Source organism: Micromys minutus, assembly GCF_963924665.1.
Source record: "Micromys minutus genome assembly, chromosome: 3".
Classification (NCBI taxonomy): Eukaryota; Metazoa; Chordata; class Mammalia; order Rodentia; family Muridae; genus Micromys; species Micromys minutus.
The window spans coordinates 31,217,000-31,230,893 of NC_137972.1; the positions used below are offsets into that span (position 1 = coordinate 31,217,000).

Consider the following 13,894-nt stretch of genomic DNA (forward strand, 5'->3'; position numbering starts at 1 on the left):
AGCTGTGTCTAGACTTCAGAGCACTTGCAAAGACGTCATTCTCTCTCTCTCTTTCTCTCTCTCTTTTTCCCAGATAGATAAAAGCCCAGAAGGACAATTCACTCAGCTAATGACATTGCCTAGAACCTTACAGCAGCAAATCAATCACATCATGGACCCTCCTGGGAGAAACAGGGATGTGGAAGAGACTTTACTGCAAGTGGCTCAGGACCCCGACTGTGGTGATGTGGTGCGACTAGGTGTGTCCACGGGTCTGATGCTGAGCAAGGGCTGGCTGTGGGTAAAAGCAGCCTTTGTGTCATTCAGACGAATTATCTCTTCCTTCTTGCCTAACGAGATCAAGAGAGAGATTGCGTCGGGGTAGAAGAAAAGCATGAACAGTTTGGGGTTTTCCAAATCTCAGTGTTCGCTTGCTTGAAGCAAGCAGTGAGAAAACCACCCACCACAGCTGCCTCTGGTTTCAGGAACATAACTTCTAGATGTTATTTGAAAGATGTGTCTGTCCTTTGTGGAGGTCTGAGAAGAAGACTGATGATATTTTTTAGGCTTTGCTGACATCTCCAACTTCTCTCTGACTGGTTCCAGGCTGTGTCCAGACAGCCACCCTCTCTGAGGGCCCTCAGGCTGAGCTTCTCTGCACTTCCCCCGGGACCTCCTTAATGTTTATCAAAAGATCCGACCTGCAATCTCAGCACTCGAGTTGGGGCAGGGGATTTGCTGCTAGTTCAAAACCAGCTTGGGCTACATAGTCCAGGGCCATCCTAGATTAATTAGCAAGGCGAGGCTCTTCTCTAAAAACAACAGAAAGATTGCACCTTAAAACCTGAGAGACCCACCTCTCTCTTAAGTAGCAAAGGACAGTAGGGGAAGGCATAATCAGGAAACTGAAATGGCCCTGTCTCTCAAAAAGTTCATTCTCTCTTTGTCTCTCAGAATATTTGTTGATTGGAAATGCAGTTTGCAGTAAGGAATTTGGCAGGTGGCTCCACTCTCCCTCTCTTGGGAACCTGCACCACGTTTCTTGAGCATGCCCAGATATCCGCTCCCCTAGGGCCAGCACAGGCTATGTGACTGCTGCCCTGAAGTGATGGAAGACTTAGGCCCTGTATCTTAGAATAAATATTCTCTTCATTCACTTTTACTATGGACACTTCCCCTGGATAAAAGACAGATATCTCTTTACCTTTCTGTGCATCTTAGAACTTTGAACTAGAAGACATGAACAGCTTGGATGACCTTGGAGGGTCGGTGACCTTCACCTCCCACCCCTCCTGTTTTCAGGTGGCCAAGTTGTACAGCAACCCAGGCCTTTGCCAGTGCTCAAACAGCTGGGCCTGGCCACAGCTGGCCTCCACAGGACCCCATCCCCCTGTTGTGATGGCCTTTTCACGGTCACTTCCCAACAGGGCCAGCAATCCTCCACTGGTTCTGTTGAGTAGCTGGGAATCATATTTGGTTTCGGAATTTTAAGACCTCTAAGATGACCGGCATCGGTCTGGCGTCTCTGGTCATTCCTTTTGTTTGTGTTTGTGTTTTGCAGCAATCTCATCAATCGTCAGACCTTCCAGCATCAGGCAGAGCACCAAAGGCCTTTTCACTGCTGGTAAGACCTTTGGAACCAGGCTCCTGTGCTATGCCCGTGGGATAAAATGGCCTCAGTGCTGTAGGTTGAAATACAAAGCTTCAAGTCTGCATCTCCCTGTACCGGTGCAGTTCTGACCCTTCACCACCATATACCCCAACACTGTGGTACCCTAGATAGTCATGTCTGCAGTGTGACCTGAACTTCTGCCAGGTCACCACCCGAGGTGCCGGCAGGTGGCTCGACCTCTCCTCTCAGTTCCTAAATAACTCCCATGTGGGGGTTTTGCCCTCAAGTTTCTATATTGAAGTCACCCCTGAAAAGCACATCAAAAACAGCGGAGTAGGGTGCTTCCTCCTCATCAGCCTGTTTTCATAGACACCTACTTCCTTCTCTTAGTGTGGTGTTTCTGTTTTCCCTGCCGTCTCCTGAGTGATAGGTTTAGGTTACCAGTCCTCTGCTTCCCGTGGGTGGTCAAGGCACTGCTAGAGCCATAGTTCTGCCCTCCCCTCTGCCTCGGCCTCTGCCTGCACGCCCGGGACCTCCCTCCTGCCTCAGCTCTCTTTTCCTACTTGCAGTTTGGACCAATTTATGATTGAAAGTTCAACACTGAGATGAGGCATATGCTGTGTTTTCCCTCCCCTGCCCAGAGACTGTCTTCATCTGCCCAGCAGGGACGTGTCTATGCCCTTCACTCTTGGTGCATAGCATCCTTTGGATGAGCAGATTCCTGTATTTGAAACCTCTTTTCTCTACTCTCACATGTGGTTGATATCTAGGTCAGTAGAGAATAAAAATAAATCTCCCTGTGAACCTTGAGGTCTGTGGGTCTGGTGGTATACGCCCATAGTCCCCCTACTCAGGGACTCACAATTCCAAGGTCATCTTTGTCTTCATAGCAGGGCCCTGTGTCTGAGGGAGAGAGAGGAGAAAGAGAAGGGGGAGGGGAGAGAAAGACAGAATCTTGAAATAATTACTGCAATTATTCTCACTTTCAGGACTACTGTTGAAGTTCAAAGCTATTCTGATCTTTAATTCATTGTGTGTGTTCTTTCTGGAAGCTCACTGGGTCTTCCTTCTCCCTGGGGCTCTGGAGTCTCGGTGGCATGCTTTGCTGTGGCTGTTTGATCTCTTCTCCTGGCCTCTCTTTCTGGGGAACCCAGAGTATTCCTTAGTTCCCACTGTGAGGTTCTTTATCCAGATGCTCCTAGGCCAGCGGTTGCTGTCCTTTTGCCTCCCATGTGACCTCTGCTCTCTGTGTACTGGTTGTCACCCAGGCTGTGCAGGCACTTTCTCACCCAGTTACTTTTCTGGCCTCCGCCCCTCTGTATGTCCAGCCCTTACATCAGATATCTCCTTAGATATTGCCAGATTGCCCACCAAAGTGGCACTGTTGAAGAGTGAGGTGTGGGAAGCCTTCTTTCTCTTCACTCTTTCCAGCACTTGGTACCATCACATAAATGCCTGCTGTAGCTCTTTGTCCCTCACACTGAGCATCTCTCCTGTGCTGGCTGCTCAGGCATTTGGCCATCCTGCCTTCTGAGCCAGAAAGGAGATGGCCCAGAAGTAGGTAGCCCCCAAACAGTGACTTTTCACCCTAAGCCTGGCACACTTTGGGTGTGAGACTGCCCTGGAGCTGGTGTGGCCCCACTCTACCTCACAGCCCAGTGACTGCCCCTTGGAGCATCTGTTCCCAGTCTCTGACTAAGGTGGTGTATTCTATGCTCCTGCTGGTAGACTCTGGTGAGGCTGACATGGGGTGCTTTCGTTTGCTTGAGTGAGTCAGGCTGTTGACTTGTGTTGTACCTGTGGCTGGTTGAGATGGGCTTCCCTGCTAGAAGGAATGTTTTGATACTTTTAGTTGCGATGATGGTGTCCTTTCGGCTTGTTTGCTGTTTCTGTTGTTCTTTCAGAGGGACACGCTAAAACACATATGGGCGAGGTAATGATGCCCAAGTTTGCTTTATAATAAACAGCAGAAGACGGTGGGTTCTGACCGTTTCTATAAGACGGCATCATATATCTCTGGCCAGCCTCAAACTTGCTATGTAGTCCAAGATGACCTCAAACTCTCAATCCTCCTGTCCCACCTTCCGTGCGCTGGGATGACAGGCTTGCACCAGCACCCCTGGTTTTAGTGCTGATCGGATCTCACTTGCCAGACATGTGCTCTCTGACTGAGTCACATCCAGCCCTTCCTCGTTTGGTTTCTGGAGACCGTATATTGCTATGTAGTACAGGATGATCCTCCTGCCTTAGCCTCTGAGTGCTGGAATTTCTGTCTGTTAATACCAAACATTATGTTTATGCATGAGTATTATTTACTATTTTTGTGACTTGGGGTGGAAGATTTTAGAAAAAGTCCAAACTGTTTATCTTAATTGGTCTCCTTTGGTCAGTGAAAAGCTTTACTGCTCCATACACTGTGGGTTAAACTAAGCTGTTTGCCAATTAAAACCTTGGGACCCTTTGGATCCAAACAAAAACTGAAGGACCCCATTCCATTATGTGCTTGATTTTAAGAAAAGTTAACTTTAATTATCTTACTAAGAAGAGCAGCCTCCAAGTGTAAAAAGTGAATAACAATACAGTCATGAGCCACACCAAAATAAACCTAAAATTGTTTTTTCAATTTGAACAGTGAAGATTAGCCAGGGGTGAAAAAAAATCAGTGTGAATCCCTGCACCACCTCCTGATAACCACCCTGAGATAGGTCCTGGGCATCTTCCCACTAATTTCTCCCATATGCCAGCAGAGGGCAGTGTTGGCAGAACCTACCACCCAGGTTCGCTCAGGGCAAATGATGCCTGGCTTCCCCTGAGCAGTGACTTGCTTCACTTCTCAGGGGCCCACTTTGTACAGCGTGAAGGAGGCCATGGGCAGTGGAAACGGTAGAAAATGATGACCCTGCAGGTCTGTGGGTCTTCTGACTTGCTCCCAGACTCACTGTGTTTAGCGGAGGCTCATGACATCTGTAACCAGCCCTTCGGATTTTGTTGGGAAGCAAATTCCGTGCGATCTGTTTGCAAACAGCTCGACCCCTCTGTCCTCATAGCTTCCCTTTGCCGTTTGTCCGATACACTTGTATTCTGGTTTGAAATCAGAAATTTTCTTTTTTCTTTTTCTTTTCTCTGAAGTTTCTTCTTTAGGAGCTAGAATCCTCTCTCTTACACCCAGTCTGTTAGCAGAAAGTTTACTGGATCATCAGGAACTAGCGCCAGCAGGGTGCCCTGAAGAAAGTCGTTTGCCACTGAGGGTATCCAGTCTCTGCTAGAAAAAGACCAGCAGAGCCAACTGTCTCTGTCTAAGCGGCAGCCCTTTACAGTCTCTGCTGCAGCAGTTTGAGCAAGCTGCTGTTAGTAGGTAGGAAATTGGAGAGTCTGTGACCAGTCTGAAAGATAGGCCAGAGCTGCACAAAGATGGCCCTAAAGCTGCACTCAGCATTCAAGGAATGCTGAGCTTCCCTGAGGACAGAGGGAGGCCACTGAAGGATGTAGGGAGAGGGGGGAGATCTGTTGCCAGAGAGACCAGCACATAGGGCTCTAGTCAGCCAGCCAACTGAAAGACCCTGCAGCCCAAGCCCAGGCCAGGGCAGCACAGTCAAGAGAAGAGAGCCCAGAATGGAGTGCCTGAACACAGGAGTAGAGGGAGGCAGGAGTCAGACGAAACCCCCAGAGGCAATGGCGCCACCCTCTAAGGTGCTGGAGGCTGGGGGTGCTGATGAGTCTAATTTTCCCCACCCGTCTTTATGGTCAATCAGAATTAACTCCGGGGGCAGATCCCTCTCCCAGCTTCAAAAGATTCAGCTGAATTAACAAGACACGTTTAGTCTTGTCCCTAAGAAATATCCCAGCATGCCTCACTGCTTCTCATCCCTTTCCTGAAACACAGTGGAGCCAATCATTATTTTCATCTTACATCATCTTTCTTATGACGTGTTTATCACTTAAGCTTAAATATCCTCCCTCCCTCCCCTCCTTCCTCTGTTCTAGTAGGGTCTCTGGAGCCGAGGCTGCTGTGAACTCAGTTCTCTGGCTTTGGTCTCTGGGTTCTAGGATTGTAGGTGTCCACTGCCACACCCAGCTTATGTCTAACCTTTCAAATTAAGATGAAGCTGTGCCTCGGATGGGCTTTTCCCTGTGGACAGGTCAAGCGGAGGCTCACTGCAAGTGTTTGGAGGCTCACTGACCTTGTTCTTGTAGGTGTGGAGTGTGTGCTGGAGAAGTTCACCCACTAATGGCCCCTTCTTGAGGCTTTTTCTTTCTGAATTGAATACATGGTTTAGATGGGGTTTTCCCTCCTTTCTCCTGTCTTACCCCTTGGTCTCCAGCAGCTCCTAGACCCCAGGCCTGTTTGATGTGGTAATACAAACAACTAACTGCCCTGGGGTGCCACTCCAGCTTCTCCACAGAGCCTTCATGGGGCTTTCCACTTCCCCAAGTCAGGTCCACCCACCTGTCCTTTGAAGAACACTTTGTTTCAATTTGATGAAATTGGTGGCTGAAATATTTTAAGCCTTTGGTGAAATTATTGTTCTTAACCTTGTGTAAACCTCAGCTCTTGTGAAAACCTGATGGCATCAAGTGTGTTCAGAACCGTGTGGCTATGGTCAGAGCCCATGGAATGCTAACCTCGGGCCCCTCTGTGTGGAAGTGCACATAACCAATCATTTCCCATTGTTCTTTGTGGCGCAGTCCCCTCTGCAGTCTTTCAGACTGCTGAAGGAGGGAGCGTGTTCAGCCAAGAGAGGCTTCTAATGCTCTAAGAAGCTGAAGGTGGCACCCAGGCTGCTCAGCCATGTTCCGTGTTTACCTGACAGTCTCAGAGGATCTTGTCACTAAGCTATGGGAAGAGGAGTCAGCCTCCAGCCGTGACTCAGCAGCCTGGGCTTGCTGCGCTGTCTTGCATGTGTAACTGCCTGGCTTCTGCTTGGTCTTCTGGTTGGTTCTGCTAGAATTTGAAACAGTACCTTATGTAATGATCTTCCAGCCTTAGTGCTCAGGTGGGTGAATCTGACCAGAGTCATTGCTTCAGGGAGAAAATTAAGAGGGGTGGAGGCAGTGAAAACTCTGAGTTTCTCAACAAGATGTCAAGCTGAGAGCACACAACCAGACACATCTGCTAATGATTTTGGGAGCCCTGCCTTTCTTCCTGTCACCGCCTGCAGTAGCCACAGATTCCAAGCTGGTAGGCAGCTTCCAAGTAAAGGGCCAGGTAGTTTAAAGATTCCTCCCACCTTGTTCAACAAGCCACAGCCAGGAGCGTGCACTTCCAACCCAGAGCACAGGTCATGGCACACAGCTCAAAGAGAAAAAGGCTTCAGTTCCTCAGGTCACACCCTAAAGCACCAACTGACCTCATCTTCAACAGAAGGAAGTCAGATCCCTAATGTCCACGGGCAGAGCCAGAGAACACTAGCACCCCATTTATCCCTTGGTATGCGTTTTCTGTATGCCTCAGAGAGCTTCTTCTCTGGGACCTTGTAGTTGGGATAAAGTCAGAGGCCTGTCAGGGCCAGCAGCCTTTACTGCCACTTCAGAAGACTCAGCTGAGCACCTACTGTGTGCTGCTGGGTACCAGGTAATGCACCAGGTGACAGGACTTGCGGTGAACAGAACAAGGTCCCTGTCCTGGGGGAACTATTGGTCCAGGCAAAGACAGGAGAATTGGCTACAAGTGTGGAACAGTAGGGTAAATGCTATTCAAGAGGCGAGCACCAGGCATGAGAGCAACCTGGCATGTGTAGTTGGAATAACATCTGCTCTAGGAAGACAGGTGGCTTGCGTGGGACACAGAACAGCAGGTGCTGTAGAGAGGGTGCACCAGAAGACTCTTCCCTTCTGAAAGACCTGGGAAGCTCAGTGGCTGACAGAACCTCCACAACTCAAGGCTTTTTCGATCCCAGGAATCCCAGTCACAGGAATAGCGTGAGAGGCCCAGCTCAGAGTCTCTGCTACACATCACTTGGCCTTCAGCTCCCAGGTCCTTTAGAACACCCCAGTCAGCCCACTGTAACCCCAACCCAAAGACAAGCCTCTGGTCAGACTGGGACTGTGGCTGCATGTCCACTGACCAGGACTTATTTCTCATTCATGCTTCTTTTCTCTTGCAGGCGTGAAGAAGTCTGTGATTTATAGTTCACGGAAACTGAGCAAAATGTGGAAAGGGTGGGTGACACAAACGTCCTGACTTGACTGATGTTGTGTTATGTGTAGATTATGAATAAATGGCTCCATGCTTTTGACAGAGTTGCTTGTCACTCTGGCCAGCTGCTTGAAATTGAAGAGACCAAGGTTGTGTCGTGCTTGGTAGAGTTTGGTTTTGGTTTGGTGTTTGGTCTTTATAAGACAGGGTCTCACTTTGTAGCCCTGATTGGCTTTAAATTCACAGAGATCCACCTGCCTCTGCCCCCTGAAGCTGGGATTAGGTATGTGCCATGATATTTGGCTATGTTTGATTTTTTTTTTTTTTTTATTCACTGTCTGACACTTAGGTACAACCTGAGCATAGAAAAGAACTTTGCATTCCAAAGAAAGTCTTCCAAGTACAGGGTTGTGATTGCGTTTTGTAATCCATGTTGGACAAGAGGTTCTGACTTTGAGGATGCAGAGTTGGGCATGACAGGTTCCACTGTGCTTTTGAACTTGTAGCCTGGAAAGTCTACAAGGTACATAAGCTGGGCTCCCTTCTAGTACCCCACTCCCCATTTGCTTAGTGGGGTTTTTGCTTTTGTTTTTATCTTTCGGTTTGTTTTTTGGTTTGGTTTTAGGTTTTTGTTTTGTTTTGTTAGGGCCTGTTCTATATGAAAGTGTGTAGCAGACTAACAATTGGGTGCAGAGCCCAAGACGACCCTTTGCAGATTCTGCCCAGCTGTACTGAGACATGTGTACGCACCCAGCAACACAGGACAGACTGATTGACCCTGCTTTCTTCTCTCTCTGCCCTTTGCTGTGTTGGCTCCTCTAAGGCTGGCTCCAGTCACTGCCATCTTCTTGTATCAAGTCATCAGAGAATCCCCCCCACCATCTAATATGACCCTGCTGTTGATACAGAGAACCTGCCCTCATGCTAATCAGCATCTTCCAGTCTCAGCTTTTACCCCATATCCAATAAAGCCTTTCAGTTCCATGGTAACTTCTGGGCAAAGCAGCTACTCAGAGAAGCTTGGGATGGCAGGTCCATTTTTCTGATGTGGAACCAGGTCTCTGGAGAGGAAGATGTCACCTAGGGTCATGACACAGCTGAGTAACAGCTGAGATGTCAGCCCTCCTCGCCTCTGATCTTCTGTCCCCTGCCTTTTCTCATACAACCTGCGGCTTTTACAAGTCACAGGCACATGTGCCTTCCCTCCCCCCTGCCCTGGATACTTCCCTATTCCTCTGTGCATTAATAGCAGCAGGTTTATATCTAAGTTGGGATTCATTAAGCAGGTATATAGGGTGAAAAATGAAGCATACTATGAGGAAAATGTCTGAATAGGGAGTCTGGGGGAGAGAGGGCTGGCTTTCCTCAAGTCTCTGCAATCCTCTGTCTGTTGGTACTGCTGTGAACACTGCCCAAAGGATGGACCCAGCTTGATCAGTTTGTACCTGAGCTGCTCACCCTCCACAGGAGGCAGCTTCCTCCCAGGCTCAGCTGGCAGAACAGCAGGAGCCTCCTAAATGTGAACAGAGGAGGAAGGACACCAGGAAGCAGTTACATCAACCAGCACACATGTCCTATCTGTCCCATCAAACCTCAGGGGCTTTGTAGCCTTGTGCCCTCTGTCCACTCAAGCACTGTTTCCATTGCTCAGTACTTTAGTGCTGACCCTGGGTTCTGATGTATATTCTGACAACATGGATTTCTTGCCTTAGAATTTGTCTCATTGCACACTAAATTAGCAGCCTTGTGCCATATACTTAGTGCTCTAGGTTGGCTTTCTATTACTGGGATAGGAGACCATGACCAAAACCAACTTGGGGAGGAAAAGGTTTATTGCAGCTTGTAGTCCATCATCCAGGGAAGCCAGAGCAGGAGCTGGAGGCAGGAACTGAAGCAGAGGCCCTGGAGAAGTGCTGCATCCTGTGTTACTCCCAAGGCTTACGAAGCCCGATTTTTTTTTACAGCACCCAGAGCTCAAGGGTGGCACTGCCCATAGAAGGATAGACTTGCCCATATCATCAATCAAGAAAATATCCTGCAGACTTGCCCGCAGGCCAATCTGATGGAGGCTCTTTCTCAATTGAGGTCTCTCTTCCCAGAAGCCTTGGCTTGTGTCAAGTTGAAAGAATTATTTAGTACACTGTAAGTCTTTAGGGAAGTTGTTTTAGACTGAACAGCGTTTCCCTCTGTGGAATAGGGATGGTGTTACTGTTCCTTCAGGTGATCTCTGGCGCTCATGTTTGTACTGTAAGCCCAGAATTTTCTTTCATTCATTGGTGGTCACTGCCTTCGTCTTCCTGTATCAAGTCATCAAAGACACACACACACACACACACACACCCCAGATCTAATATGACCCTGCTGTTGATACAGAGAACCTGCCCTCATGCTAATCGGCATCTTCCAGTCTCAGCTTTTACCCCATATCCAATAAAGCCTTTCAGTTCCATGGTAACTTCTGGGCAAAGCAGCTACTCAGAGAAGCTTGGGACGGCAGATCCTTTTTCTGATGTGGAATCAGGTCTCCGGAGAGGAAGATGTCACCTAGGGTCATGACACAGCTGAGTAACAGCTGAGATGTCAGCCCTCCTCACCTCTGATCTTCTGTCCCCTGCCTTTTCTCATACAACCTGCGGCTTTTACAAGTCACAGGCACGTGTACCTTCCCTCCCCCCTGCCCTGGATACTTCCCTATTCCTCTGTGCATTAATAGCAGCAGGTTTATATCTAAGTTGGGATTCATTAAGCAGGTATATAGGGTGGAAACTGAGGCATAGTGTGAGAAAAATGTCTGGGTAGAGAATCCTTTCTCAACCTGAGACAAGCTCAGCTTTGCCCTTCACAGCTGTGTCCCGGGTGTCCAATCTGGGATGCCCCAGTTTTTTGTGTTCATAATATTATCATCATCATCATGTCAGTCTATCCAGTTTGGTGTCAGAATTAAATGTGACGGCATCTATAAAGCACCTTACATGCCTCATAGCATCTACAGGTGTCTGTTAGTGTATTTAGATGGTAGTTTTCTATAGCATAACCACAGGTAAAACCAGATGTGTCTGTCAGAATCTTTGTGTAGCAAATAGAGTTTAATACTAGTTCCCAAACATTGGAAGAGCTAGTAAACAAAAGAGAGGGTACTTCAGAGAAGGAAAGAGATGGCATGCAGAAGGCCAGGGAGTTGCTGGTAACCCTGGGCTAGAACCTACAGACAGGCCCATGCCTGCTTCTGTGTTGCTAAAGTTACTGCCTGTAGTGGTTCCAAAATGTTTATAAACGCTGGCCCTCCTCCCACCAGTGGGCAGAGTCTAATTCTTCCTTGAATATGAGCTGGCTTTAGTGACTTGCTTCTAACAATACAGCAAACAAGATGTCAATATGATTTTAGAGGCCAGATCCTAAACAGCAACACGGCTTTCACTCGGCTTTCTAAACACCTACTCCTGGAACCACACTGCCATGTTCCGAGGAGACACCTCCATTTAAAGGGTCAAATGTGTTTGATCTGGCTGGTAAATGAGTGAGCAAAGCTTTGTGGTTCTCTAGCCTGGCCCCTCTGCCTAGCTCGGCCCAGTCAACTCCATGGTCTATAGCTGAGTATGCAAATGAATGTTGTTCAGAATAGTTTGCTTGAGATCTGTATGCCAGGTTAGACAAAGGGGACAATGTCTTTCCACTGCCAGATGCCACTTGGCAACCACCATGGTTGCTGCTGCTGCAATGGGAGTCAGGCCAAGCACCTCTCTCTCCTAATCTCTCACACTGCATCCCCAGTGGGCAAAACCTAGTGGAAAGCTGGCTGCTGAGAGAGCCTGGGACGAGGAGTTTGCAGGCCCTGATCCCAGAAGAGCAGGGTGGATGGGTTTAAAGCAGGATCGCCAGATAGCACCTAGCCCAGCCCCCTCCTGGCTTGACTCAGCATCTGCTGTGCCCTGCATTCCACATGGAGACATCTGTCCAGCAACAGCTGCCGCAACAGCTTCAGACAAGAAGCAACTGCAAGGAAAATGCACTCAAGCTGGCCAAAAGGAGCAGACATGTGGTCCTTAAAGCTCTTGGCGATGGTGACCCTCGAAAATTACAACTCTAGGTGGATACTGCTTCTCCTGGTGGACAGTGTCCATACTCACTGTAGAAGTGTTGGGGAGCAGGGGAAAGCAAGTGCTTTCACGAGCGTGTTTCTTCATTCTGCATCTGTGTTTCTGCCATCTCAGCCTGTGCATCAGTGGGACAGAGACCTGGCCTGTGGGAAGGACCTGAACCCTCATGACTGAAGAGTGCCATCAGAAACTACTGTTGAGCAATGAGTCAGATGAGAGCCTAGGATTCAAAGCATTGCTCATGGTTTGTTTGTTTTTTTAAGGATTGTGAAATCTGAGATTTATTTATTTATATGAGTACACTGTAGCTGTCTTCAGACACACCAGAAGAGGGCATCTGATCCTATTACAGATGGTTGTGAGCCACCATGTGGTTGCTGGGAATTGAACTCAGGACCTCTGGAAGAACAGTCAGTGCTCTTAACCACTGAGCCATCTCTCCAGCCCAGCGTTGCTCTTGTTAACTTCATAACAACCCTATAAGGCAAGTGCTGTTTTATTCTAATAACAACCCAAGGAGCTAATAATACTCAGCTGTTAAGTAATTCACACTCAGAGCCACTCAGTCACATGACAGACTGGGCTCAGAGCCAGCTCCACTGAATGGGGAAACCTTAGCTAGGCAAGCAAAAAGGCTCCAAACAGTACCTGCCTCTTAGAGTTACAGATCTTTTACTCCTGGCAAAGAAGCTGTTACCCTAATTTCTGGTAGAATTTCCTAAAACACTGCTTCAAAAGTCACAACTGGCATTGCAAGTATGTCCCAAAAGGTCTTGTCTTTCCATGTTGGTCCTGTGGATGGATCCACCCTGGTTAGGAAACACTGGCCTGGGTTTGTTTCCCAGCACTAACATGCTGCTGTATGTACACAGCCATCTGTATCTGTTCCAGGAGATCCAACGCCCTCTGCTGGCCTCTGCAGGCACCGCACACGTGTACATATGCATATAGGAAAAATAGTATTTAGAAGACTTACTTTTAAATGTGTGTGTGTATAATGTGTGGGTTCCTGGGGAGGCTAGAGGTGTTAGATCGTTCTACAATTATGAGTCACCTCATGTGGGTGCTGGGAACTAAACTTGGATTCCCTGGAAGAGTAATGCATACTCTTAACCACCTCTTCAGATGGCCTTATCTCCAGACCATCAAAAATAAATACTAAGAGAGAAAAGAATAAATCAGCAATTGAGGAAGACATTGACCTCCGACCTCCCCACATGTGTGCATACGTACCACATGTACACATAGATGCTAACTTAAAGTTTTTAAGTGGAGGCTGGAGAGATGTCTTTGAGGTTAAGAGCTCTTGTAGAGGCCCTGGGTTCATCTCCCAGCATCCACATGAGATGACCCACAGCCACCGGCAGTTCCAGCTCCAGGGGCTCCCATGACCTCTTGCAGGCTCTCCAGGCACTGTGTGCACATGGTTTATAGTTGTGCATTCAGGCGTAGGCAGTAAATGGGTAGGTTTTACATTTTTAAATAGGGAGAAGGACCTAGCAGCAATGGGAGGCTGATAACACAATGCATAACTGGCCTTATCAATCCTGCAATGAAGATGAGACCTTCTTTTCTTATCCTCCGTCACTAAGGTCAGTTTCCCAATGGACTTTTGCAGGACTGCAAAAGGAACAGCAGCAGTCACATAGCAAAGTTCTGAATTCAGTTCTGACCAACTCAAAGCCCGACTCTCACCACATGGAGCCTTTGGGCTTCACCTTCAAGGTGTGGTCCTTTCTCATCAGGTTTATTTACCCCATGCAGTCTTCTGCAGCTGCTCCCCACTGCTGTCCACGGTCTAAGGACACTTGGTATGTTTCCTTCCATTTGCTATTTCCTCTTGATATCAAGGTGGCAGAAAGTTCCCTTCAAATGCTGCCTAGGAGGCAATTCAGTGGCCAGACTCATAGATGTAGAGGCCCTGGACTCTAGAACAGCTTACCTGTGTGCTGAGGGCCATTACCTCTTAGTAGTATAGAGGTGCCTGGGGTTCCATCCCCAGCATCACCCCTCCCACAAGATCTTTTAGAATGATCCACTTTGAGGAGATCATGTATGACCTGTCAGAAT

At 48.1% G+C, this 13,894-nt stretch overlaps 1 protein-coding gene across 4 annotated transcripts in view; it reads left to right on the top strand.

The window, feature by feature from the left end:
* Positions 1-9,738, top strand: part of TAMM41 (TAM41 mitochondrial translocator assembly and maintenance homolog) — a 33,124-nt gene extending 23,386 nt beyond the window's left edge. For 2 of the 4 annotated variants that reach the window (XM_080913784.1, XM_080913785.1), the window contains exons 6-9: positions 74-239; positions 1,541-1,603; positions 7,696-7,750; positions 9,692-9,738. In XM_080913784.1, the coding sequence (XP_080769910.1) occupies positions 74-239; positions 1,541-1,603; positions 7,696-7,750; positions 9,692-9,731 (324 nt within the window). In that variant the 3' untranslated portion in view covers positions 9,732-9,738. Of the gene's footprint in view, positions 1-73; positions 240-1,540; positions 1,604-7,695; positions 7,751-9,691 lie in introns of those variants that run through there. The other 2 variants (XM_080913786.1, XR_013974958.1) reach the window with 2 other exon arrangements.
* Positions 9,739-13,894: the final 4,156 nt, after the last annotated feature.